Source organism: Ornithorhynchus anatinus, chromosome 2, assembly GCF_004115215.2.
Source record: "Ornithorhynchus anatinus isolate Pmale09 chromosome 2, mOrnAna1.pri.v4, whole genome shotgun sequence".
Taxonomy (NCBI): Eukaryota; Metazoa; Chordata; class Mammalia; order Monotremata; family Ornithorhynchidae; genus Ornithorhynchus; species Ornithorhynchus anatinus.
The window spans coordinates 6,560,437-6,582,870 of NC_041729.1; the positions used below are offsets into that span (position 1 = coordinate 6,560,437).

General features: G+C 51.5%; 2 protein-coding genes across 2 annotated transcripts; one reads left to right on the forward strand and one right to left on the reverse strand.

The window, feature by feature from the left end:
* The first annotated feature begins 1,056 nt into the window (after positions 1-1,056).
* LOC114809046 (glutamyl-tRNA(Gln) amidotransferase subunit C, mitochondrial-like) lies at positions 1,057-7,539 on the forward strand. Its single transcript, XM_029057727.1, has 3 exons — positions 1,057-1,403; positions 5,959-6,062; positions 7,397-7,539. Exons 1-3 carry the CDS (start codon positions 1,057-1,059, stop codon positions 7,420-7,422), a joined length of 477 nt encoding a protein of 158 aa, XP_028913560.1. The 3' UTR covers positions 7,423-7,539.
* A 3,123-nt stretch (positions 7,540-10,662) lies between these two features.
* LOC114809047 (serine/arginine-rich splicing factor 9-like) lies at positions 10,663-19,331 on the reverse strand. Its single transcript, XM_029057736.2, is given in 7 exon segments — positions 10,663-10,820; positions 10,822-10,879; positions 10,881-10,897; positions 11,968-12,140; positions 17,608-17,635; positions 17,638-17,792; positions 19,256-19,331. Coding segments are annotated over 7 exon segments (570 nt in total). The 3' UTR covers positions 10,663-10,757.
* Positions 19,332-22,434: the final 3,103 nt, after the last annotated feature.

Below are 22,434 nucleotides of genomic sequence, written 5' to 3' on the forward strand. Positions count from 1 at the left end.
AGTACAGTGCTCTGCACATAGAAAGCGCTCAATAAATACTATTGAATGAATGAATTCCCTTCTCTGTGCCTCTATAAAGTAGGGATCGAGACTGTGAGCTCCAAGTGGGGCAACCTGATCACCTTGTACCTATCCCAGCGCTTAGAACAGTGCTTTGCACATAGTAAGCGCTTAACAAATCCCATTATTATTATATGTATGTGTATAACTATAAGTCTACTTTTTAATATTAACGCCTGTTTACTTGTTTTGATGTTTATCTCCCCCCCTCTAGACTGTAAGCCCGTTGTGGGCAGGGATGGTCCTTCTTGCTGAATAAATATCTTTATTATTATTATATTATAAATATTGAAATATCTTCAGTAAAGAAGCTTCTTTATTGTGTGCTTTCTAGGCGCTGAATCGAGGGTTCTACAGACAGTAGAACAGGTCAGGAATTGGTGAAGAGGACAGGGACCTGTCTACAGACAGGTCATGGGTTCGAATCCCGGCTCTGCCACTTGTCAGCTGGGGGACTGTGGGCAAGTCACTTCACTTCTCTGGGCCTCAGATCCCTCATCTGTAAAACGGGGTTGAAGCCTGTGAGCCTCAAGTGGGACAACTTGATGACTCTGTATCTTCCCCCGCGCTTAGTACAGTGCTTGGCACATAGTAAGCGCTTAACAAATACCAACATTATTATTACAGACGAGAAGCGCTCAGTAAATAGAACTGAATGTGGGAAGGGCGGGCGGCGGCGCGCGCCGAAGACGTAGAGGTGGCGTCCACTGGGGCGCGGGAGCTGGGGGCGGCGGCGCGCGCCGATGACGGAGGGGGGCTCGCGGAGGCGGCGGCGCGGGCCGATGACGTAGGGGTCGTGGCAGTCGGGAAGGAGGCGTCGGGCCGATGATTTAGCGGGCGTCGGGGAGGGGGCGCTGGGCTGCGGTGGCGCGGGACGATGACGTAGCTGGAGTCGGCGAGGGGAGCGGCGGCGCGGCGCGATGACGTCACGGGGGTGGAAGTCGGGGAGGAGGTGCTGGGCGGCGCCGGTCGATGACGTCGTGGGGGCGCGGTCCGATGGCGTGGCGGGTCGGGGCGATGCGGGCGGCGGCGGCGGCGGCGGCGGCGGCGTGGGGGGGGCTGCGGGGCGGCCTCCGTCCGGGGGTCTCCCCGGGGGTCTCCCCGTGGCCGTGCCCGTCCCGCGGCTTCGCGTGGGAGGCGTCCCGGGCGCGCGGGGGCGTTCCGGGGGAGGAGCGGGTCCCGCTGAGCTTGGAGGTGCGGCGGCGCGTGGAGCGCCTGGCGCTGCTGCCCCCCAGCGACGGGTTGGGGCTGCGGCGTCTGGAGGCCTCGGTCCGCGCCGCGCGCCGCCTCCGCCGCCTGCCCACCCACGGGGTGCCGCCCATGGACTCCCTGCTCGAGGACAGGTGCGCACCCGCACCCTCCGCGCCGCCTGCACCGGGACATCCCGGGCCCACAGCCTCGAGCAGCAGTTGTGCCGAGGGGGATGAGCGGGGTTGGTTAGGCGCTCACCCTCTGCAGGCACCGCTCTGAGCGCTGCGGGGAGGCAGCCCGGGGGCTCGGCTTGTGTCCTCACGGTCTTCGTCCCCATTTTGCAGATGAGGCCGCCGAGGCCCGGGGAATAATCGTAATGGTGACGGCATTAGTTAAGCGCTTACTCGGTGCGAAACACTGTTGTAAGCGCCGGGGGGGATACAAGGTCATCGGGTCGTCCCCGTTTGACAGATGAGGGAACTGAGGCCCAGAGAAGTGAAGGGACTTGCCCAAGGTCACCCAGCTGACAGGCGTGCCCTCCGACCCCGAAGCCCAGGCTCTTTCCACTGAGCCACGCTGTTTGAACTGAGGTACAGGGAAGTGAAGTGACTTGCCCGAAGTCACCCAGCCGATGAGTGCTGGAGGCAGGATTAGAACCCACGATCTCTGACTCCCAGGCCCCGGGCTCTTTCCGCTAAGCTATGCTGCTTTTTATATTAATAATCGCCATACTTGTGGTGTTAATACTCGTGGTACTTGTTAAGCGCTTACTGTGTGCCAAGCACTGCTCCAAGCGCTGAGGTCGGGACAAGTTAGGTTGAACACAGTCCCCGTCCCACATGAGGCTCACGCTCTTATCCCCATCTTCTAGATGAGGAAACTAAGGCACAGAGAGGTGAAGTGACTTGCCCAAGGTCACGTGGTGGAGTGGGGATTAGAACCCCTGACCTTCTGACGCCCAGGCCCGCGCTCTAGCCACTAAACCACGCTGCTTTTCCTTAAGGGCTTATCGTGTGTCAGGCATTCATTCAATCGTATTATTGAACGCTTACTTTGTGCAGAGCACTGGACTAAGCGCTTGGGAGAGGACAATTCAGCAACAGAGAGACAATCCCTGCCCAACAATGGGCTCACAGTCTAAATGGGGTAGGCAACAAAAAGCGCTGGGGTGGATACAAGGTAGTAGGCAAACGACATAAAAGAAAAATAAATTGTGGTATTTGTTAAGCGCTTATTATGTGCAAAGCACTTTTCTAAGTGCTGGGGAATACAAGGTGATCAGGTTGTCCCACGTGGGGCTCACAGTTTTAATCCCCATTTGACAGATGGAGGTAACTGAGGCACAGAGAAGAAGAAGAAGAAGAATAATGGTGGTATTTGTTAAGCACTTACTATGTGCACAGCACTGTTCTAAGCGCTGGGGTAGATACAGGGTAATCAGGTTGTCCCACTTGAGGCTCACAGTTAATCCCCATTTTAAAGTGAAGTGACTTGCCCAAGGTCACATAGCTGATTAGCGGCAGAGTTGGGATTAGAACCCGTGACCTCTGACTCCCAAGCCCACGCTCTTTCCACTGAGCCACGCTGCTTCTCTTAGTTGGAAGAGGAGAGGCGGGGGATGTGGGCTCTGAGCCCAGCTCTGCCACCTTCCTGCCGTGTGACCTTGGACGAGTCACTTACTGTGTGCACCAAGTGCTTGGGACAGTACAATGTAACAATCTGACACATTCTCCACCCACAACAAATTTACAGTCTAGAGGCAGGAGGAAATGGTGTTTTTTAATGTTGTATTAAGTGCTTACTGTGTACCGGGCACTGTTGTAAGCTTTGGGGTCGTTACAAGCCAGTCGGGTTGGACACAGGCGTTGTCTTAATCCCCATTTTACAGATGAGGGAAGTGAAGTGGCTTGACCTAGGTCACAAAGTCTTGGTATGGGGCCTGACACATAGTAAACGCTTAACAAATACCGAAAAAAAAAATTATACACCTCACAAGCCCCACCTACCAGCCCTTTCCCTCGCCCCCCAGCTAGCGGGAGACGTTCGGAGAAGAGGGTCGGTGATTTCTTTTTCTAAACGCGGGTCTCGAGCTGTAGAGAACCTTTCCTTCCACTCATTTTCCTAAATGGTGTTCGGTGTGCTGTCTCCGCGACTCCATTGGATGTCACCTAATGGTCCTAGTACTGTGGGGGGTTGTTTGTGGTGTTGATGATGATATTTGTTAAGCACTTACTATGTGCTAGGCACTGTATCAAGTGCTGGTTCTCGCCCAAATTCTTAGTACAGCGCTGTGCACACAGTAAGTGCTCAGTAAATACCACTGATTGATGGAATGATTGCCAAGAATTATAAGACGACTTGGGCCCAACTCGAGTTTATATGTACCTTTCGTGTACATGATGCCTATGTAAAATGGTATTCTCACATGAGGGCATCCACCCCCCACCGTGGGGGCACACTAATTAAATTCAGTTCCATTTTGTTCCCCCTGAAATGCTTACGTGCTCGAAAATTCTGGGATGTTTCAAGGTACTGATGTCTCAGATCAGATGGTCGGCTACTTAGAAAAACAAGTTCATTCAGATTTTTTGCTGACTTCGGTTGTTATAAGTGAATTTAACACCAGGAGAAAGTTCAAATTCAGTGAATTGATTTTATATACCGTCTTTGCCTTTTGGGGGATGTAAAGTAAAATCGTGTTTGTTACTTTTCTCCCTTGGAGGGTTGATGGCATCATCACCATGAAGTATTTAAAAATCAACCATTGTAGAGGTGCCAAACAGCTCTGGACAAAGTAAGAGGCCCTGGATTAAGACTAACGCTAAATTATGAAGGATTTTTCAACCACCAAGTTATGGGGAGGTCCACATGGAGTGAAAGGATTACACGGCAGCCAACAAGTTAAATCAGTGTAGGCTTACTGGAAACCTAGCGAGCAGTGTAAGGGCATATTCCTACCCTCCAACTCTTGGAACGTATCTCCTCACCTCCACACCAGGCAATAACAGTGATGAGATAAACTGGTATATAGTCAAGTCCTCAATGACTTAAACGAAGGCCTACTGCATCAGCCTCCTCACAAATCTCCCTGCCTCCAGTCTCTACCCTCTCCAATCTATATTTCCACTCTTGCTGCCCACATCATTTCTCTAAGACATCATTTTGCACACCTCTCCCCACTGCTCCAAAACTACCAGTGGTTATCCATTTCCTCCATTTATTCAATGGTATTTATTGAGCGCTTACTGTGGGCAGAGCACTGTGCTAAGCGCTTGGAAAGTCCAATTAGGCAGCAGATAGAGATGATCCCTACCCAACACTGGGCTCACAGTCTAGACAGACAACAAAACAAGTAGGCATCAATAGCATCAAAATAGATTAATAGAATTATAGATGTCTACACATATTCATTCAATAGTATTTATTGAGCACTTACTATGTGCAGAGCACTGTACTATAAGTGCTTGGAATATACTTGACTGTGGTACTTGTTGAGCATTTACAACATGCCAGGTGCTGTTCTAAGTATTGGGAAGTTAATCAGGTTGGACACGGTCCCTGTCCCATGTGGGCTCACAGTCTTTGTTTCCATTTGACAGATGAGGTAACTGAGGCCCAGAGAAGTGAAGGGACTTGCCCAAGGTCACCCAGCAGACAAGTGGCAGAGCTGGGAAGAGAAGCCAGGTCCTTCTGACACCCGGGCCCTAGCCACTAGGCCAAGCTGCCTAGTGAAACTAGTGAAGTCAGAAACTCCTGACTGCCGGCTTTAAGGCAGTCAGTCAGTCAGCAATCAGCTCTCTTCCCCTCACTTTTTCTCACTCTCCCATTACCGCGCATCTCACGCGTTTTGCTCCTCTCAAGCCACCCTACTCTCTCCCTGCCGATGTCTTACTCATTCGTGCCTTCCCACCTCCCTGAAACTCCCTTCCCCATCCCATCTGGCAGACCACTCCTCTCCCCATCCATCAAAATCCTTCTGAAACCACATCTCCGGGAGGCCTTTCCCGCTGATCTCTCTCATCTCCCCACCTCAGTCTCTCCATATCCCCCACCCCACCCAGCCATTTCAGCACTTCTCGATCCTCCCCCCACTCGTCCCCGCCACGGTAGTGCTTATGTACACAGCTTTAAATGCTGTTGCTTTCCCCTGCTGGTACTTTTAGTGACAGTCAGTCACCCCCCACTAAATTATAAACTCCTCGAGGGCCAGGACTGTCTACCGACTCTTGTACTCTCCCAAGCACTTAGCAGCGTGCTCTGCCCAGAGTCATTGCTCAGCAAACTCTGTCGATGGATGTGTTGCTTAGGAAACTCCTCAGTCTCCCAGCCGGAAACCTAGACTCATCTGGGGCATCACAGAACTAGGGGCAAGGCCGGGTCTTTCGGCTCGAGAGCCTACGTCCAAACCCCGAGTAAGGCAGGAGGAAAGCAAAGAATGAAATAGCGAGGACATTTATTGAGAGGGTAAGTTTTCCTGAGTGTCCTGCCCTTCCCCTTACCTGGACCTGTCACCAGAGTCACTTGGCCCTCCCCCTAATGCGGCCTTTGGGGGTCTTTCAGCAACCATCCTCAACTAGGGGAGGCACCGATGTCTATTTCACTGGCTGCTGCCCTGGGAGAATCAGTCCTGCCTCCTTCGTGACCCTCTTCCCTCTGCCTTCTGTTTTCCTCTCTGACACCGGCAACTGAAGTTCCCGTACTCCGCAGGTGCCTGTACCTAAGAGCCGACGAAGTGGCAGAAGGCAACTGTGCTGAAGAGCTGCTGCAAAACGCCAGCCGGACCGTCGAAGAATATTTTGTAGCCCCACCAGGTACGTTCGTGCCACGTGGGAAAACCGGAGGCGGTCGTGTTCAGCTTTTATATCGTCCGATCTCTCCGGTGCACAGAGAAAAACGAGTTACCAAGTCTCACCCCCTTCTAGAGCTAATCTGTAAACCCCGGTTGACACGGAGGCAGGAACACAAACGAGCTGGCAGCACGGCCTCGGAGAAAGCGTACGAGTCTGAGGGTCAGGAGCCCTAGGGTTCTTGTTCCAGCTCTGCGACCTGGGGGCATGTCACCAAATTTCTCGCCCTCACTTTCCCTACCTGTAAAAGGAGGACAGTACTCGCTACTTCCTACATGCTAGGAGAAATCCAGTGAGATGGTTGATATATATAAAACTGCTGGACCAACGAGGGTTATGAAATTGAAGGAACTCTGAGAAACGGTAACTTCCTGTTCTGAAATGTCTCTCCTAATGCATTCAGCTACAGTGCCCAGAAAAGAGGGCGGCCCTTCGCACAGATAGCAATCAGTAGCCCTTACTGAGCGCTAACTGTGTGCAGGACACTGTACTGAGTGCCTGGGAGAGTACGCTACGACAGAGCTTTTTGACGTTGCCCACAAGGAGCTTACAGTCTAGAGGGGAAGACACACAACCCAAGAAATGACATATGGGGACCTAAGCGCAGCGGGGCTGAGGGTGGGGGGATAGAGGGAACAAATCTAAGTGCAAGGGTGACGCAGAAGGGAGAGAGCAGGTAGGGGAAATGAGGAGCGGTCTTGGAGGAGATGAGATTTTTGCAAGGGGGCTCCCGTCTTGCTAGTCGTTTAGTAATATTTCCCAATTGTGGTGGCTTAGCATCTTTTGGGATGTGTGTGTGCTCAGACACTACGTTCCTAAGTAACAAAAGACTGTGGTGCCATCTAAAGACGGGCAGGAGGGTTTCCGTTTCAGACAATCTACTCGTTCATCAAGGTGGAAACTGCATTTTTTCCACATGAAGACCAGAAAGGTTTTGGCTTTGTTTTTGCATGACACGATTAGCTTCTGAAAACCAAAGTACACAAACAGATGAGTAGGCAAATGATACAGAGAAGCAGCGTGGCTCAGTGGAAAGAGCCCGGGCTTGGGAGTCAGAGGTCATGGGTTCAAATCGCGGCTCAGCCACTTGTCAGCCCTATGACTTTGGGCCAGTCACTTCACTTCTCTGGGCCTCAGTGACCCCATCTGTAAAATGGGGATGAAGACTCAGCCTCACGGGGGACAACCTGATGACCTTGTATCCTCCCCAGCGCTTAGAACAGTGCTTTGCACATAGTAAATGCTTAACAAATGCCATCGTTAATTAATTAATTGCTCCTTCCCTCCCCCCACCACAGGTAACATATCTATGGAAGACGAATGAGCAAGAGCCTCTGGTACGGACGTAGCGCCGACACTTTGGAAAGGACCGTAATGGAAGCGTGAAGGCCCATGGATGATGCTCTGCCCTGTGACATTAAAGGGTATTTGTGCTATTGAAGAGCGGTGTCATAGAAGCCCTGCCACCTCAGAAAATAGCAAGGAAGGGTCAACCGATCCATATTCGCAACTCCCGGCCAGGTGGAGTGGGGCTGTCTGCCTCAGAGGAAACACACACTCATCCCACGGTGCGGGAGGGGAGATGAGGCTGAAGGAGGCCATGGGGTGGGTGGGAGAGAGGCCCTCTGGGTCGGGGGCACCGGCGGCCTCGGTTTACTTCCCTGAGTCACGACAGACTTCTTGATGTCTCTGAATTTACCCCCATTCCGGATCTGTGGTATCAGGTTCAATTTGATTACCCCAGGCCTGGAAAGTCTCACATACCCACGTCCCCCTCCCTCATTGTATCTTCCTTGTTTCCCCTCCTCCTCCCTGCGCAGTGTGGTGTTTCTGCTAATCCCCCGTCTGCCAGTCTGTCTGCTTTTTGATCTTGGGCAAGTCACCTCACTTTTCTGGGCCTCAGTTCCCTCATCTGTAAAATGGGGCTGAAGAATGGGAGCCCCATGTGGGACAGGAACTCTTTCGAACCCAATTATCTTGTATCTACCCCAGCGCTTAGAACAGTGCCTGGCCCATAGTGAGCGTTTAACCGACACCACTGTAATTCTAGTTAGTGCTGTTACCACCTTGGGCAAGTCACTTAACTCCTTTGGGCATCAGTGCCCTCATTTGCAAAATGGGAGTTAACCTGTTCACCCTCTCCCTCGATTGTAATCCCCTCATGGGAAAGGGACTGTGTCCAATCTCCTGTTCTTATTCTAACCCAGGTGCTTAGTACAGCGTTTGGCATAGAGTTAGCACTTAACAAATCCCACAGCGCTGATCCTGCCGTCCCTCTCCGGGGCCACCAAACCAGATGAGAGGACCAGGAGACCAGGGCCTGGGTGGGGAAGGGCAGGGGCAGGAGTAGCCACGGCGGCCCAGGCCGCCGTCAGCCTGTGAGCCTCCTAACGCGGCAGCTTGAGGAGGGAGGGGCCCCAGAGGTCCCTCTGCTGTCCCGCTCCGGCCCTGGAGGGCACAGGTCATCGGGCTGCGGATCCGGCCGAGGGCAGAGGGCTGCCACGGACAGCTGAGGCGCCTGAGCAGGACTCCTCCGGGACCCCTCGGAATCTCACCCAATGAAGCCCACCCTTCAGCTCTCCCTCCCACCCTGCCTTTAAAAAAACAAAAAAGGTTTAAAATTTGTTTTAGACCATTTGTAGACCGAGAGTAATGCACATGCGGTAGAGTACTGTACTTTTAATTTTCTATGGTGGTCACATTGCATCTTACGATATAAACACATGAATGATCTAGGTAGTGCACCATAAATGACGATACAGTTTGTAGTGATTGAGGTAAAAACAGGGTAAGCCATCCTTGTACCGCTGTCCCATTCCTAACGCTTTTCCCCACAACAAACCATGGCTTCAGACTTTAGAGTTTTTTCGTGAGCCTGAGGATCGGTGGTAGGTACACAAGGGCGGATGCTAGACCTGGGACACGCAGTCTCGAGTGTCTGCCCTCAGTCCACCTTGGCCAGTAACAGTAACCACCACCCTGTTTGACGAAGGCCAGATGGAAGGTGATCTTCCCTTTATCTTGGGGTGAAACTGGTTTTAGATTACTTTCGTTCTCTGGCATCCCACCCTTATCCTGAAAATCGCCTCACCCTCGAGTGCTGCACTGGCCAGAGGAGCCCGGTTTTAACACGATGGAGCAGGAGCAGGTTTTTGGCCAGAGGTAGGTGAGGGCGGCGGGGGCTTCTTCACCTCTCCCTTCTACTTTTACTTAAACACACCCACACACCCCTGGGCCCAAGGACGGGTGTGGCTTTTGCTCTGCTTCCCCAGCAGCATGGCCTAGTGGCTAGAGTCCGGGCCTGGGAGTCAGAAGGTCACGGGCTCTAAACCCGGCTCTGCCACTTGCCTGCTGTGTGACCCTGGGCAAGTCACTTGACTTCTCTGGACCTCAGTTCCCTCATCTATAAAATGGGGATTGAGACTGTGAGCCCCACAAGGGACAGGGACTACATCCAACCTCCTTTGTTTGTATCCACCCCAGCGCTTCGTGCCTGGCACTTAACAGATACCATTATCATCATGATGATGGAGATTCTGCATTCTCCCTTTAAAAAAAAAAGGGATCTGCTAAGGACCTACTTTGTGCCAGGTACTGTACTAAGTGTTGGGATAGATGCAACAACCAGGTTAGACACGATCCAGGTCCCATAGAGGGTTCAATCTTTTTGCCATAAATCACCAACGAGCCCAGTCCCTTGTGCTCTTCTGATGGTGGTCCTCTGCCTCCCTGTAATGCACAGGGAACGTGGGCAGGGAATGTGTCTACCAACTCTGTTCTATTGCAGTCTCCCAAGCACTCAGTACAGTTCTCGCGCCCCATAAGCGCTCAAGAAATATGATCGATTAATCCCTATTTATAGCTGAGATACTGGGGTGGAGTGAAGTGACTTGTCCAAGGTCAGGCCGCAGACCAGTGGCAGAGCGAGGATTAGAACCCAGGTCTTCTGACTCCCAGGCCTATGCCATTTCCATCAGGCCACGCGGGTTCTCACTTCCACTGCTTTAGTCTACTTGAGTGTAATAATGGTAATTGTGCCAGCTGATATAAGTGCTTACTATGAGCCAAGCACTGTTCCAAGCACAGAGGTAGATACAAGGCATTCAGGTTGAGCTTCTGGCCAGGTAAAGTTCTTTGAATGAGGCAGTGTTGCCATTTGTTCTGATGCCCCCTCATAGGCCTTAAGCACAGAGCAGATCAAACCTTTTTTCCCTTTCCCCAGGTACAGTCTTCAGAAGGCAGTAGCAAAACCCATGTGGGCTTCTCTCTTCTACCAACTGTAGGTGTGAATGAGAAGGGCAAACGAGCCCTTTGATTTGCAGTGATTTAGACAATACCAGCTCGGACTATTTCTAAACAAAAGCAGACGGACCAGAACCGTCCCACGGCGGACCGCTCCCCAGCACTCGGGTTTAAGCTTGATTGCTCCCTCCCGAGGGACAGCGAAACACCCCCAGATGCTCACTTTGCTTTTCCAGTAGCTCCAAATGCTCACTGCTAAGACGCCCCTGCTAGGAATGGTCTTTAAAAAAAAAAATATTGAAGAAAGAGCACAGAGAGTTCCTAAGGCTCTAGATCCATTCATTTGGAATGTCGATTCTGAGCAGAAAGCAGTTGGCTTCACATTTCGAAAAACAGAAACAAAAAAAGGATTGCCTGTCAACTTTGCTCAGTACTGCCGTAACGGGGGGAGCCCCCATTTTGGAATGGAGAATCGCGGCCCCCTCGGCCCCGAACGGGAACGGGAGTAGCCGTGGCGCATGCTTCTTTCTGGACAGACTGATATAGGAAATTTCGCCCTGAAATTCAAACATAGGGGAGGGGGAGGAGAGGGAAGATTTTTACACAGCAGGACTATAACCTCAGCTGGCCCGGTGCCGAGCTGCCAGGAGCCAGAGGCGGGAAGCACGATTCCAATTCACTGGGACCCAAGCTAGGATGCATCCTCGAGGATATCTACTGCCCTGACTTAAAACTTAGAGGCTGCAGGATGGAGTTATATCAGCTGAGAGCCTTTTGTCACAAAAATTGAGAATCCGCTGCTAGGAAGAGAGATAAATGCTCTCATTTTAAGAGAAGGGAGAAAACTATGGACTCAAAGAGTGCCCAAGCATGGTTATAGGCTACACACAAGGCAGATGGCTAAAATCATCTTTTTGGCATCAACAGCTCTCAAGTCTCTACGTTTGGGATCGCAGGGGTGGAAGGTATGGAACTATCATACCCCAAAAGGTTTAGGGCAACTAAGCTCGGTTGTCAGAGGATGCGATAGCAGAGGCCTCAGTTTAGCCCCTAGAGGAAAGTAGTCCCTGCTCAGGGAGAAAAATAGAGCTCCTCTCCTCGGCTACCGAAGGGCAAAGACCATTTGATCAGACAGTGGAAGCAAAGGGACCCCGTCACCCTTCACCAGACCCAGCCTCAGTAGGCTGGGCGGAGGGAGCGGAGACTAAATCGTGCAACTTGGCTTCTGCCTAGGAGAGGGAAATGGGCCCAGAAAAATTAGTTTTAACCCGGAATGGGCTAAAACGAGACAGCCATTCCGAAGATGGCTCACGTGGGCAGGGCACACTATGCTGAGCTTCTCCCAATCGATGGTATTTAGCGAGTGCTTATTTACTGAGCCCGGAGTCTAGCAGGGGCAAGTCAAAAGATCCAAAGATCTGCCCTAAAGATCTCTCTCTGCTGGGCCCGGTAAGGACACGCTGCGGGAAAGTTGAATTTCACAGCTCGTCCCCTTAAGAGCCGTACTGTCACCGGGAGATGATCAGTGTATGTGGACTGTTATGAAGTCTGCTTTGGGTAGAGGGCTTAGCCGCGGGCCAGAATGTCCCAGAAACACATTCCTTGTCCTCCCAAGGCAGACACCCACCTCGTGAGAGCGGAATTTGGTGTCATCCAGTTTGCGGAGGGCATATTCCGTATCTTCCTTGCGGAGGAACTCAACTACCCCCACGCCATCTTTCTGTACGTCTGCATAACAGACATCCCCCGCTTCTCGCATGTGATCCTTCAGGTCCTGCCAGCTGCCTGACGGAGGGAGCCCTGGGCACGGAGAACGCAAAACCGGAGACCACATGAAAGGAAGTGTCTTCTTGGCACGCTCCGCATCTGCCAGGGCTCCTCCCCCACTCCTAGTTCAGCGACGGAGAATCGGTCAAGGTTCAGTTCCTGACCGACTCCCCACCCGCCCAGGCATAGACCGGACGACACCTCAGCTAATATCGGGCCAGACCTTCCGAAGGGGCAAGTTCCCAGTCCTGAGGGTTTCATTAATGCGCTCTCACTGCCAAGTGTCACTCGAGTCATCCCTTAGCCCTGTGATTTGGGTTTCATTTTGTCCCATTTATCACCACAAACAACCTGCGAGCCTAGGGCCTAGGGCCATCCTGCCGGCAGCACTCTGCCTCCCTCTAACACCTGTAACACTCGACTTCTAGACTGTCAGCTCTTGGGCAGGGAACCTGTCTACCAGCTCTGTTCGACTGTACTCTCCCAAGCGCTTTGATTCATTCAATAGTATTTATTGAGCATTTACTATGTACAGAGCACTGTACTAAGCGCTTGGAATGTACAATTTGGCAACAGATAGAGACAATAATAATAATGTTGGTATTTATTAAGCGCTTACTATGTGCAGAGCACTGTTCTAAGCGCTGGGGTAGACACAGGGGAATCAGGTGGTCCCACGTGGGCCTCACAGTCTTAATCCCCATTTTACAGATGAGGTAACTGAGGCGCAGACAATCCCTGGCCATTGACGGGCTTACAGTCTAATTACAGTCTAATCGGGGGAGACGGACAAAAAACAAGTCAAGCTAATCACGATAAATAGAATCAAGGGGATGGACACCTCATTAACAAAAGAAGTAGGATAATAAAATATATACAAATGAGCACAGTGCTGAGAGGAGGGGGAGGGGGGAGGAGCAAAGGGGAAGGGGGGAAAGGGGACTTAGCTGAGGGGAGGTGAAAGGGGAGCAGGGAGGGAGCAGAGGGAAAAGGGGAAGCTCAGTCTGGGAAGGCCTCTTGGAGGAGGTGGGCTCTCAGTAGGGCTCTGAAGAGGGGAAGAGAGTTAGTTGTGAGGAGGTGAGGTGCTTAGTACAGTGCTCCACACACAGCGCTCTGGAAATATGATCGGTTCATTTCACTGAAGGATAAAGGGACATTCAGGAATGGGAACGCTGGGTCTTAACTCATCTCCTCCAATAGTGACCAGTTCACTGGTGAGCAATCTGTACAGGGTTTCTGGACAGCCAGTGAAGGCCATTAGATGGTACATCCCTAACCAGACATTAGTCTGGATATCAAGGGAAGTAGCCAACTGCTAGTTCCGCCCTGTGGCCTGCTCCCACTGTCGGAGACAGAAAACTGGGCTGGGTGGCCCATCTGTCTGATTCAATAATAGCGATTGTGCTTTGTGGGCACTAGCCCTCGGGGCAGCGGGTCAAGACTGGGGGGTTCCACCAGCGTAGCCACCCAAAGGACACGGACCAGGAGGTGCTACTGGTGAGCTAACTGTAAGTGCGTGTCTAGACCGTGAGCTCGTCATGGGCAGGGAATGTGTCTGTTTATTGTTCTATTGGCTTCTCCCAAGTGCCTAGTACCACGCTTTGCACACAATAAGCCCTCAATAAATGCGACTGAAGTTAACTCTAAAGGGAAGTTCCATAGCTCACCTGCTAAAAAGGCCGGAGCTGTCGATTCTCAGAAACATGACAAAATTCTCCGGAGATACAGTCCGGTGATCAGGTAAGACTCGAATGGTCCTATTCTCACTTGCCTGAATCCATATCCCTGACCACAAATACGCCTTTCAAAGACTGTGTTTGCCTCTAGGCAGCTATCAGAGCGCCACGCAGGCAGCCAGAGATGTTCTGGAGGAGGCGAGGCAGACTGCCGAGGAATGGACGGGCTGAAGGAAAATGGGATGGACAGACAGGGAACATGCCAAGGGTCCATTTTCAGGAAGCGTTTAACTTTCTGGGAGTCCGTTTCTACAGAAACGCCACTCTTTTCCTGGAAAGGGCCAAGCTCTTCAATTCCCGTCCACTGAGGGACAAGTCGTAAGCTACCCGAGAAAGTCCCAACCGAGAAGCAAACCGGGGGTGTGAGGGTCCAGGGCTCCAGCCATCCACACCCCCCCCCCCGCCCCGCCCCCCGATACGAATGCTTCAGACTCTCTGGTGCGGAGGTCACTGAGTTTGGAATTGGGCAGGCCTGGTTTCAAGCAAAAGCTCCATCCGATTCCCCTTATAAGTCAGGATCCCATCCAGCTTGTTCCATTACAAAGGGATCTATCCCTTACGTTCCCCTGCTGCAAAGATTGACAGGTTAAATCTGGACCTCCCAAAAACATTTCACCTAGCCCTGTGTCAGTGTCAGTGGCAAGAAGATTTTAAAGACCCTTCAAGGAATTTAGCTTGAGAATCTCTGAGCCCTTCCCCCCACCGCACCCCTGACCTATACTGAGAAGAGTATCTACACTATGATACAATGATAATAATTGTGTTAAGAAGCACTTACAGTGTGCCAATCCCTATACTAAGCACTGAGATAGATTCAAGATAAGCAGGTTGCTCCCAGTTCCTGTCCCACGTGGGACTCGAAAGTCTAGGCAGGAGGGAAGACAGGTATTGACTCCCCATTTTACAGATAAGGAAACCGAGGCCCAGAGAAGTTAGGTGTCCTGCCTAAGGTCACCTAGCAGGCCAGTGATCAAGTTGGGATTGGAACTCTGGTCCCCTGACTCCCAGGCCCGAGCTCTAAGCACTAGGCACCTTGAGTCACATCAACATCATCATCAAACCATGTCTGTGATAAGGACATGCACGGCGCTGCACGGATCCGGTGCAGAACTAATCGGACAAGGTCTTTCCTGGTCATCCGTAACTCTCGGGGAAGAGAAGAGTCGATTCCTGCCTTAACTCTGTCCTCTCCTCCGCCAGGCAAAACTTCTTCTCCTCTCTCATCGACACCCATGCCCGTCACCCCCGCCGATTGTTCCGGACCTTTAACTCTCTCCTTAGGCCCCCTGTTCCTCCCCGTCCCCCATCTCTCACCCCCAATGCTCTGGCCACCTACTTCATCACAAAAATCAACACAATCAGGTCTGAGCTCCCCAAAGCCACTCCTCCGCCTCTCCCCTCCGCCCCCCACCAACCCTCTCCCCTACTTTTCCATCCTTCCCTGCAGTATCCTCAGAGGAGATCTCCTCCCTCCTCGCAAGTGCCACCCCCTCCACCTGTGCCTTGGACCCCGTTCCCTCTCACCTTATAAAAACCATCGCCCCTGCCCTCCTCCCTTCCTTAACTTCTATTTTTAGCCACTCAATCTCCAATGGCTCCTTCCCCTCTGCCTTCAAACATGCCCACGTCTCCCCCATCCTAAAAAAACCCCCTCTCAACCCCACTTCCCCTTCCAGTTACCGCCTATCTCCCTACTACCCTTCCTTTCCAAGCTCCTAGAACAAGTCTACACTCGCTGCTTAGAATTCCTTAACTCCCATTCTCTCCTGGACCCCCTCCGATCTGGCTTCCGTCCCCTCCACTCTACCGAGACTGCTCTCTCTAAGGTGACCCGTGACCTCCTTCTTGCCAAATCCAATGGCTCCTACTCCATTCTAATCCTCCTTGACCTCTCGACTGCCTTTGACACTGTCGACTATCCCCTCCTCCTCCACGCTTTATCTCACCTCAGCTTCACGGACTCCGTCCTCTCCCGGTTCTCCTCTCATCTCTCCAGCCGGTCATTCTCGGTCTCCTTCGCAGGTGCCTCCTCCCCCTCCCATCCTTTAACTGTTGGAGTTCCTCAAGGGTCAGGTCTTGGCCCACCTCTGTTCTCCATTTACACTCACTCCCTCAGTGAACTCATTCGCTCTCACGGCTTCGACTACCGTCTCTACGCAGATGACACGCAGGAAGCTGCATGGCTCAGTGGAAAGAGCCCGGGCTTTGGAGTCAGAGGTCATGGGTTCGACTCCCAGCTCTGCCACTTGTCAGCTGTGTGACTGTGGGCAAGTCACTTAACTTCTCTGGGCCTCAGTTAGCTCATCTGTAAAATGGGGATTAAGACTGTGAGCCCCACGTGGGACTACCTGATTCCCCTGTGTTTACCCCAGCGCTTAGAACAGTGCTCTGCACATAGTAAGCGCTTAACAAATACCAAATACCAACATTATTATTAACCTGATTCCCGTGTCTAACCCAGCACTTAGAACAGTGCTCTGCACATAGTAAGCGCTTAACAAATACCAACATTATTATCTACATCTCTGCCCCGTCTTCTCCCCCTCCCTACAGGCGCACATCTCCTCCCGCCTCCAGGATGTCTCCGCCTGGATGTTGGCCCGCCACCTAAAACTCAACATGAGCAAGACTGAGCTCCTCATCTTCCCTCCCAAGCCCGGTCCTCTCCCTGACTTCCCTATCACCGTGGATGGTACGATCATCCTTCCCATTTTTCGGGCCCGCGATCTGTGTCCTCTTTGACTCGTCTCTCTCGTTCACCCCACACATCCGATCCATTACCGAGACCTGCCGGTCTCACCTTTACAATATTGCCAAGATCTTCCATTTCCTCTCTACCCAAACGGCTACCTTACTGCTACGGGCTCTTGTTATATCCCAGCTAGATTATTGTGTCAGCCTGCTCTCTGATCTCCCTTCCTCCTCTCTCGCCCCGCTCCGGTCTATTCTTCACTCCGCTGCCCGGCTCATCTTCCTGCAGAAACGATCTGGGCAGGTCACTCCCCTTCTTAAACACCTCCGGTGGTTGCCTATCGACCTCCGCTCCAAACAAAAACTCCTCACTCTAGGCTTCGAGGCTCTCCATCACCTTACCCCCTCCTACCTCTCTTCCCTTATCTCTTTCCACTGCCCACCCCGCACGCTCCGCTTCTCTGCCGCCCACCTCCTCACCATCCCTCGGTCTCGCCCATCCTGCCGTCAACCCTGGGGCCACATCCTCCCACGGTCCCGGAACGCCCTCCCTCCTCACCTCAGACAATCTAATTCTCTTCCCCTCTTCAAATCCCTACTTAAAGCTCACCTCCTCCAAGAGGCCTTCCCAGACTGAGCTCACCCCTCCCTTTGTTCCCTCTGCTCCCTCTACCCCCCCTTCACCTCTCCACAGCTAAACCCTCTTCTCCCCCCTTTCCCTCTCCTCCTCCCCCTCTCCCATCCCACCCCCTCAGCACCGTAGTCGTCCGCTCGACTGTATATATCTTTATCACCCTATTTATTTTGTTTATTTTGTTTAATGAGATGTACATCTCCCTGATTCTATTTAGTTGCCATTGTTTTTATGAGATGTTCTTCCCCTCGACTCTATTTATTGCCATTGTTCTCGTCTGTCCGTCTCCCCCGATTAGACTGTAAGCCCGTCAAACGGCAGGGACTGTCTCTATCTGTTGCCGACTAGTTCATTCCAAGCGCTTAGTACAGTGCTCTTCACATAGTAAGCGCTCAATAAATACTATTGAATGAATGAATGATTTGGCACTATAACATACCTGAAACCAGGACTCGAAATTCCGCTGGTTGAGAAGGCGAGAAGGCAGCCCATTCCTCCTCCGGGGCCCCCCACCCAGGCCGCTACCCCGACCTCCGGGGGTCCTGGGTAACTCCACACGCAGCCGACACTGACCAAAATCGTAACCATTCCTCCCGTAAAGAGCATCCTCTGCATCGCCGCAAACTACAAACAAGCCCGGTGATTACGGCAGCAACAGGCCTGTGCCTCCCCACTTCACACAAATTCAACAGAGAATCGCAGGCATCGGAGGGTGGAACGGTGGGTCTCGATCCCACTCTGCTTGCGTGCGGTTTAGTGGCTGGAGCCCGGGCCTGGGAGTCAGAGGACCTGGGTTCTAATCCCGGCTCCGCCAAGTCACGTCACTTCTCCGGGCCTCAGTTCCCTCATCTGGAAAATGGTCATTAAGAGTGTGAGCCCCATAGAGGACAGGGACTGTGTCCAACCTGATTAACTTGTATATACCCCAGTGCTTAGAACAGTGCTTGCTTTGCACATAGTAAGCACTTAACGATGACCATAATTATTATTAACCTTAGGAAGCAGGGTGGCCTAGTGGAGAGAGAGCTCGGGCCTGGGAGTCAAGGGACCTGGGTTCTAGTCCCGGCTCTGTCACGTGTCTGCTGTGTGGCCTTGGGCAAGTCACTTCACTTCTCTCTGCCTCAGTTCCCCCATCTGTAAAATGAGGACTAGTACTAGGAGCCCCATGTGGGACACTGACTGTGTCCAACCTGATTAGCTTACATCTACAGTGCCTGACTCATAGTAAGCGCTTAAATACCATAAAGAAACACAGACACACACGTTACAATTGGCAATACAAAATGACACCAAAGTGGTTCTGTATTATGTCCCCATAGGGAAGTAGCATGGCTTGGTAGTCAGAGGTCATGGGTTCTAATTCCGGCTCCGCCACTTGTTCGCTGTGTGAACCTGGGTAAGCCACTTAAATTCTCTGTGCCTCAATTACTTCATCTGTAAAATGGGGATTAAGACGGCCCACGTGGGACAACCTGATCACCCTGTATCTCCCCCAGTGCTTAGAACAGTGCTTGGCACATAGTAAGCGCTCAACAAATAGCGTCATCATTATTATTATTATTAACTTGAGGCTGCTGGAGTTAAAAGGTGAGCTGGGAAAAACTGAACAGCTATCAGCCAGGACAGTCAAAAGGAAGAATAGCTAGAAAGATTTACCAACTCTGTTATAGAAGCAGTGTGGTGTAGTAGAGAAGTAGCGTGGATTAGTGGATAGAGGACAGGCCTGGGAGTCGGAAGGTCGTGGGTTCTAATCCTGCTCCGCCCCTTGTCTGCTTTGTGACCTCGGACAAGTCACTTCACTTCTCTGGGCCTCAGTTATCTCGTCTGTAAAGGGGATTAAGATGGTGAGCCCCATGTAAGACAGGGACTGTGTCCAATCTGGTTAAATTGTATCTATCCCAGCACTTAGAACAGTGCTTGATTTATAATAAGCGCGTAACAAATATTACACTGTACTTTCCCAAGCGCTTAGTACAGTGCTCTGCACACAGTAAATACTCAAATACTACTGACAAAGATCTTCAGACCCTCTGTCTCGAAAAATATTTATCCTAGCAGCCGTGGCTCTCCAGCGACGTGCAATTTACTGATTTCTTTCTTCATCCCAACTAATGCCTTCGCCTCCAGTAACTCCTCTGCGAGCCAGAACTTGGTAGGAAACATTAGTCAGTATGGCCTCTGCCCCAGAGAGACACTAGGGCTCCAGAGGCAGGCGGCTGGGCGAGGAACCTGGGTCATTTCTTCTCATCCCTAGGAACACAGTCATTAAAAACACACTGGGTTGAGCCCCATTTCCAGGCAAAGGCTGAAGAGCGATGGAAGGGGGGTGAAATCTAATTCCCCCGTTTAGACTGTAAGCCCGTCAATGGGCAGGGATCGTCTCTATCTGTTGCCGAATTGTACATTCCAAGCGCTTAGTCCAGTGCTCTGCACAGAGTAAGCGCTCAATAAATACTATTGAATGAATGAATGAATAAAAGAAATAAGTGGAGCTATAGGCCCAGCCTTCGAGGGCAGGCAGAGGGTTCGACTTGGTCTCTGAAAGGGGAAGAAGGGCTCGTCACAAATCTTCCCCCCCAAAACTACTTCCATGTGCAGAGTTAAGAGTAACGGGGAATCGGACAAATATGGGCAGCTGATGAGCGGAAGAAGGGTAGGATAACACAACAGTGGGTGGCCTGGGAATGTAAGGTAGCTTCTTTTTCTCGGGGAAGAAAAATCAAAAAGGTTGTCAATGGGAAGCTACACGGTTGTCTTTCCTGGAAGTACCGGATACCTGAAACCAGCTTGGTGACAATCACCGGTGTAGGGCCTAGCTCTCCGCAGGGGTGAACTTTTCGGGAACAAAACCTTCCCTCTCCCTAGTTATTTTGGTTTCTTTTTCTTGCCCCGTTGCACACATCAAACCCTGCCTCTGCTCTTTGACCACCCCACAGACACATCCTTTTTATCCAGCCCCTGTCCCAGAATCTGTGAGTCACACTGGATCGCTGGAGAGACAATCTTCCATAATTACCCAGAACATACAGCTATCGCTCGGGCAGCTCAGCAGCGTGGCTCAGCGGAAAGAGTCCGGGCTTGGAAGTCTGAGGTCATGGGTTCCAATCCCGCTTCTGCGTCTTGTCAGCTGTGGGACTGTGGGCGAGTCACTTTGCTTCTCTGGACTTGAGTGACCTCATCTGTAAAATGGGGATGAAGACTGTGAGCCTCCTGTGGGACAACCCAATGACCCCGTATCCACCCTAGTGCTTAGAACAGTGCTCTGCACATAGTAAGCGCTTAACAAATACCAATATTATTTTTATTATATCTCATTCCAAAAACCTGGGCGACTTCCCCTCCCAATTGGGGAATTCCAATCAGGTGCGGACTGAAAGGGACAGGGAGTGTCGCTGTCTATTGCTGTATTTCCCCAAGCGTTTAGTACAGTGCTCTGCACACAGTAAGCGTTTAATAAAGGCCGATCGAATGAATGACTACCCCTGTGGCAGTCCCAGGCCTCGGCTACTGTGAGGACGCCCACCGGGGGGCAACGGCTTCTTGGAAGCAGGGTCCAATCTGTGGAACCTCAAGTTGTGGGTGAATAACAATAATAATAAAGACAGTCACTTGACACGGTTTTATCAACGTGTCTGTCACTGAATAAGCAAGGAGAAGGCGGGGTGAGTGGAAGGCACCTCGGCCCGCCGGCTGTTCCGGGCCGCTGTTTTCTGTGGGGGGTGGGGGTGGGGAGAGGGTGGATTTCCAGCGCTTAGTGCAGGGGTCCGCCCCCGGTTGGGAGGAGGGCCGGGGCGGCGGCGGAGGCGGCCCTGGCTGAGGGGGCCCGAGGGGACGAGGCCTCTGGGCCGCAGTGCGGGACCAGCCCGGCCGCGGAGCATTGTGGGAGGGACGCGGGACGGCCTCTCCGGCGCTCGGGAGGGGGTGGGGGGTGGGGGGGTGGGGGTGTGTGTGTGTGTGTGGGTGGGTGGGGGTGTGTGTGTGTGTGTGTGTGTGTGTGTGTGTGTGTGTGTGTGTGTGTGACGACGACAACGGTCGGAGGCCCAGAAAGCGCTTTCTTAAAGGGCAAGCGGCTGGGAATGACCGTCGCGCTCCAACTGCGCCTGCGCGCCTTTCCATATCTCTCTCTCTCTCTCTCCCTCTGTCTCTCTCCCCCTCTCTCTCCCCCTCTTCCCCTCTCCCTCCCCTCTTTCTCTCTCTTTTTCCCCCTCCCTCTTTTCTCTTTATTTTCCCTTTCCCACTCTTTCTTTTCTCTCCCTCTTTTTTCTCTTTTCTCTCTCTTTTTCTCTTTATTTTCTTTCTCACTCTCTTTTCTCTTTCTCCCTCTTTTTCTCTTTCCCTCTCTTTTTCTCTTCATTTTCTCTTTCTCTCTCTTTACGCTCCCTCTTTTATCTCTTTTTCTCTCTCTCTTCTCTTTCTTTTTCTTTCTATTTTCTCTTTGTCACTCTCTCTTTTCTCTCTCTTTTTCTCTTCTCTTTCTTTTTCTGTTTTCTCTTTTTTCTCTCTCTTTTCTCTCTCTTTTTCTCTCTTTTCTCTTACTCCCACTTTTTCTCTTTCTCTCTCCCTCTCCTTTTCTCTTTATTTTCTCTCACTCTTTTCTCTCCCTCTTTTTCTCTCTTTTCTCTTTCTTTTTCTATTTTCTCTTTCTCACTCTCTCTCTTTTCCTTTCTTTTTCCTCTCTCCCTCTTTTTCTCTTTATTTTCTCTTTCTCTCTTTTCTTTCCCTCTCTTTTTTCCTCTCTTTTCTCTTTCTTTTCCTCTCTCCCTCTTTTTCTCTTTATTTTCTCTTTCTCACTCGTTTCTCTTTCCCTCTCTTTTTTCCTCTCTTTTCTCTTTCTTTTTCTCTCTCCCTCTTTTTCTCTATTTTCTTTTCTCTCTCTCTTTTCTCTCTTTTCCCTCTTTTTCTCACTCCTTCTCTTTTTCATCCTGGCTTAGTGGAAAGAGCCCGGGTTTGGGAGTCAGAGGTCGCGGATTCAAATCCTGACTCTGCCACTCGTCTGCTGTGTAACCTTGGGCAGGTCATTTCACTTCCTTGGGTCTTAGTTCCCTCATCTGTAAAATGGGAGTGAAGACTGTGAGCCTCACGTGGGACAACCTGATTCATTCAATAGTATTTATGGAGCGCTTACTATGTGCAGAGCACTGTACTAAGCGCTTGGAATGTACAAATCGGCAACAGATAGAGACGATCCCTGCCCATTGACGGACTTACAGTCTAATCACGGGTTTACAGTCTAATCAACCTGATGACCTTGTATCCTTCCCCCAGC

Coding starts and splice junctions, on each gene's coding strand:
- LOC114809046 (XM_029057727.1), top strand. CDS start 1,057: ATGGCGTGGCGGGTCGGGGCGATGCGGGCGGCGGCGGCGGCGGCGGCG. Junction 1,404..5,958: donor GACTCCCTGCTCGAGGACAG/GTGCGCACCCGC, acceptor CGTACTCCGCAG/GTGCCTGTACCTAAGAGCCG. Junction 6,063..7,396: donor ATATTTTGTAGCCCCACCAG/GTACGTTCGTGC, acceptor CCCCCACCACAG/GTAACATATCTATGGAAGAC.